Source organism: Strix uralensis, chromosome 4 (assembly GCF_047716275.1).
Source record: "Strix uralensis isolate ZFMK-TIS-50842 chromosome 4, bStrUra1, whole genome shotgun sequence".
NCBI lineage: Eukaryota > Metazoa > Chordata > Aves > Strigiformes > Strigidae > Strix > Strix uralensis.
This window is the reverse complement of record NC_133975.1, coordinates 45,432,817-45,437,925: the sequence shown is the minus strand read 5'-3', so window position 1 is coordinate 45,437,925 and position 5,109 is coordinate 45,432,817. Positions and strand designations below refer to the sequence as shown.

The 5,109-nt window shown below is 46.1% G+C and overlaps 1 protein-coding gene across 1 annotated transcript; it reads right to left on the bottom strand.

Annotated features, from left to right (window-relative positions):
* Window positions 1–1,554: 1,554 nt before the first annotated feature.
* Window positions 1,555–2,827, bottom strand: NPY1R (neuropeptide Y receptor Y1). The gene is made up of 2 exons (XM_074865082.1): window positions 2,132–2,827; window positions 1,555–2,013 (listed from the first exon to the last, which is right to left on the bottom strand). The coding sequence occupies exons 1-2, from the start codon at window positions 2,825–2,827 to the stop codon at window positions 1,555–1,557; spliced, it is 1,155 nt and encodes a 384-aa protein (XP_074721183.1).
* Between the last annotated feature and the right edge of the window lie 2,282 nt (window positions 2,828–5,109).

Sequence of the window (5,109 nt, the reverse complement as noted above, 5' to 3'; positions counted from 1 at the left end):
TTATATCCATTTTTAAGACCCTCTTCTCTGCCAGAATGGTTTAAAGTGACCTTGCTAAAAGAAAGTAGGGTCTACATTGTGTTTTTAAAAGCTGATTATTCAAAAAGGCATTGACTATACAGCAAAGTACACTGTGTGACACAGAACCTCAGCTGGCTGATACTGTTGTAGTTTCATTTACAGCAGTCAACTTATGTGGGTTTCCCTTAGCTGGGGATCTAGTCATGTATATTTTGTGTAATTAGAGGATATATATATTTTAAGCAATAACACACAGAGCTCTATTGTGATATTTGGCAAATATTTCCGCACTTCAACCAACTGTGAAAACTGTGAATTTGGAAGCTAAACATACCAATTACCCCCATCCTACATTCATATCCTCCTTTTAAATTTTGCAGTTCTTGATTAAACCATCTATTGTCTTGGAGATAATCCAGGTTTATGCCATTGCATCTGAACACAGAATAGTATGAGGCTATACATAATTTATATAGATCAGAACTAATTATTATGAAAAGACTCGGGTAGCTAAAGCTCATTTTTCTAATACCACACCTGGTTTTCACTGTCACCTGCAAGGATGGAATTGCACCTTGTCCAGACAGTGAACAGTCCCATCTCCCTTCAGATTCTGGATATAGGCATCAAGGAGAATTTCCATGGTTCATAGGCTTGGGACAGGCGGTACGTTTCATTCCAGCAAGACTAACTCCTGTCAGTGATGGCAGATGAAAACAGGGTTTGGGTTTTTTAAATTAAAAAGCCTGTATTAATAAAATCAGCTATAATCAGTCAGGACTGAAGGCCCATTTGTGCTTTCATTTGCTGTGGTGAAACATCAGAGTTAGCCCATTGTGCTCTGTGGAATTACTGTAGGGTTTTATTCTCATAAATGAGAACAGAATTTCTCTCTTAATCCTGCCTTTGAACCAAAGTGATTACAAACTGAATTGCCTCTATGCATGAGGCAACTGCATGTCCCCATTTAACATATTCTACAGGTTTCACAGAATCATTTTCTGTGTGCCTATGCTGATTTTACAGTATTTTCACATCGATCAAATGCCAGATTGAAAAAGAAGAAGAACAACAAGAAGAAGAACTCTTCAAATCAGAATGTCCTAATTTTATGCGGGGATGGGTGCCCTCTGTAGTGACAGCCTCCCTGTGGTTCATATTGTTTCTAATCGTCTTAGATGGACGCTCCTGAAAACTACTTCTCTGAAAAAAATCAATAAATATATCATTGTGCTAAAGCGCATGACTGTACAAAGAAGACAGAACAAAAGGGAGATGATGAAAACCATAGGTAGTAGCAGGTCCAACTATGTCTTATAATAAGATTCAGATATAACTGCTGCGAACATTAAAGCACTAAAAGGGGCAAAACCACACAGCATATAACTTCAAAGTGACAACAATCGAAGTTCCTTGGAAAAAGAAGATGAACATTACCCATTTTGTACTTGTTATGTAATTGTGCTTGTCCTTGGACACGTTTCACCTGTGATCACACTTCCAGCAGTTTGGTGTAGAATTTTTATTACTTCTCTATATTTTGTCATCATCATCACTATTTATTTTTTTAAATGCCACTGGGCTTGCCTGCCTTAAAGAGGTTTTTGAAACATCTGTGTGCATGGTAGACATGGCTATAGTCTCATAATCCTCCTCGCGGGAGCGGAAATGACAAAAATGAAATAAAAACTGCAGGTCCCTTTGGAAATTCTTATTGAGAAACCCGTAGAAGATGGGGTTCACACAGGTAGAGATCATGGCGGTGAGGTGGCAAATCAGGAACAACAGGTTGTGGCTGCAGGTAGTGACAGGCAGAATTTCATGATTCCAATCAAACACGATATTGAAGATGGTGAGAGGCAGCCAGCAAACTGCAAATGCGACCACTATTGAGATCAGCATGATGTTGATCCTTTTGGTTTCAGAGGATCTGTACTTATTATCTCTCATCTTGTCCATCATGTTGTTCCTTTTTTTTAACCGTATGTATATCTGCAGGAAATTCAACAGAGAAACACGTGGGATAATTTAACCTACAACCATCATCTTTGCAAGGATAAACAAACATCAGACAGAAAGAAGTACATATCGTAAGAGGATTCTCTCTTACCTTCAAGTAGCAAATAAATATAAAACAAAGCGGTCCGAAGTACTGAATCACCAAAAGCGTCGTCGTATAAGAAAGCCTGGCAGTGTCCAAGGGGAACAGGTCCAAGCACACATATTTGTCCTTGTATTCATCAAATGTTATGTTTCTGAAGGGTTCATCTGTTAACACATGGTAGATCAGGAAAGGCAAAGAGGAAGCTGTGGCTAAAATCCATATGGCAGCAATCCCCATGTAGGCATGTCTGTTGTTTGGCCTCCAGCCACGGGGATTGATGATCAGCTGATGGCGCTCGATAGCAATGAGGACTAAAGAAAAGACCGAGACGGTGATTGAGGCACATTGCACGAAAGGATTCAGTTTGCACATGGCCTCCCCAAAAATCCAGTGGTCCATTAAAGTATACACAAACGTAAAGGGAAGACACATGATGGTCACTAGAAGATCAGAAAAGGACAGGTTGACAATGAGGATGTTGGTAACGTTGCGCATCTCCTTTTGTTTTAAAATTATGACAATCAAGGCCAGATTCCCAGAGACTCCCAGAATGATCACAGTCCCATAAGCCAAGGCCAAAGTGAAGACCATGGCCAAAGGCACGTGGCAATCCTCATCCTCAAACTGCAAAACCTGCGAGTTCTCCGAAAAATTCAGGTGGCCGGAAACATTTCCCAGGGGGGCGAGAACCGAAGTATTCATCTCGTAGCCAACTCGCCCTCCGCCGTGCACAGCCGCCGCCGCCGCCGCCGGGCTGCTCCCGCAGGTCAGACCGCCCGGAGCCCCCGGGCCGCGCCCGCCCCTCGGGGCCGCATCCTGCTCGCACCACCTGCGGAGAAGGGAAGGAGCAGGGCCCGGCACCCCCGGCCGCCGCGCCCGCCCCGTCACCCCCCGGCGAGGTCCCGCGGGGGAGCGGAGCGGTCCCGGGCTCGCCTGCCCGCGGCGGCGGGGGGGGGGTGTCCGCGCCGCGCCGCCGCTCAACCCGCGGGTGGGCGCTGCCGACCCGGCGGCCGGGGAACCCCCGCCGGAGGACGGGCGGCGGGCCGGGAGCGGGGGCTGCGGGCCGCGGGAGGGAAGGAAGGGAGGAAAAAAGGAAGGAAAGAAGGAAGGCGGGATCAAAACGCAGCTCTGCGGGTGGGGGACGAGACCCCTGCCCGGCCCTTTCCCGCCGGCGCAAGTCGCACGAAACGAGGAGCTGAGAAGCAGCTGCAGTCTTCCACCAGCGAAGCCTTTACTTGCTGTTTTACATCGCCTTTTCACAAGTTTAATCTGCAAAGCTCTGCTTTCTCAAGCTGCTCTAAGTGGAATTCTATCCAGCCATCGCATAATGGGGGGGAACCCTATCCGACCAATGTGAGGGATGGAAAAATTACTCCAAAAATTGCTGCATTCTTCTTTACCTAATACATACACTTGATGTTGAGCAGCTGAGTGCCCACAGCAGCACTGGCACTGAGTCAAAGGCAAATCAGGAACTCTGAACACCTTAATCTCAGCTAGCAGAGCTGTACAGCAAAGAAAGAAAAGAACGAGATGAAAGACAAAAAAGAGCAAAAATTAAACACTGCAGAAAATTTCTTTACCCATGCAACACAAATAGGCATGCCTAAATAACCACCCCTTTGCAAGGCCGTGGATTTTAAAATCGGAGAAACTCAGGCATATGTGTTCAGAAGGGGGGAAAAAAAAAAGAAAAAGAAAAGGAAAGAGAGAAAGTAATCAAATAACCTGATACACCTTTACTCCAACTTGCCATTAGTGGCAGCCGCACTGAATCTGGAACTTTCCCTCTGCCCACTCCCCCATGAGCTAAATTTATTGCTCACTTAACCTTAGGTTATGGTAATGAAAGTAATGCCGCTTAAAATTCACACAAGTGGGTTTCAAACCCAGCTTCATATGGCACTTATCACAAAAGCTGTAAAAACATTGCCCACTAAAACGCACTTCATTAAAAGTAAGCCTGAATGGGTGAGCTTTTGGTCTTAAATGATATTTGATATAAATCTCTGTGCCATCGAAGTCTCCAAAGCAGAATCGTCTTTCTTTTACTGGTGGCAGACACCCCTTTAACCAGTCACATGCTGGGGACCAGAGCTGGGGCTGAATCCTCACTGGGGCAGAGCCAGCATGCGAGGGCTGGGCTTGCAGGTCTTCCTGAGGGTCAGCTGAAGGATGACCATGCCAACACCATGTCTTCTCGCTGGCATCATGAGCTCACCTCAGCTGGCTCTGCCAGTTCTTCATAATCACCACATGAAACTGCAACAGGCGATGTAGCTTGCCTCTGAGTGGCATTTTACTGTCAAAGTTAACAGTGATTTTGGACAAAAGGCATCTCTGCCTGAGGTCTGACTACTCTGATTTTCAAGTTAGCTAGGTATGCACCTGAGCATTATCTCTGAGACCTGCTGCCTCTGCCCTGCTGCTGTGGACTGGTCTCCCTAGTCCACAAAATCTGTTTTAACCTCCAACAAAAAACCTCCCACACCCAGGGCCTCTTGAAACGTCGCTTCAGCCAGAGACAGAAGTAGGTGCTTTACCCAAAGGGTAAGAGCGTGGGTGATGCAGAGAGCAAGGACTCCTCAATTCCAGGAGTATGACTTTACCCCAGTCCAAAAATCAATGTCTGGATTTAATCATGGTCTCCACTGTCACTCATACAGCACGAGGTGGGCAGTCCAGCCCTGGGACTTGACAAGACAATGGCAGGAGCAGAGTGGGCGAGGGGCTGTGTCCTGCAAGGAGACAGCTGGGCAGGTTTTCTCACCAGCTGGGACCAAACTTCACCCAGCAATGAAATGGCCTAGGTTTCAGGCTCTCAGTTTTTCTTTACCCTTAGCCAAGCTCTGCTCCTGCTTATTTATGAAATATCAAACTCAAACCCAGAAAATGCCACTAGTCCTTCTTCCCTTGCCTCTCCCAATAGCAGAGAAGCAACCTGAGAGCACGGCTGGGAACAGCTCCGAAACACAGCACTGCTG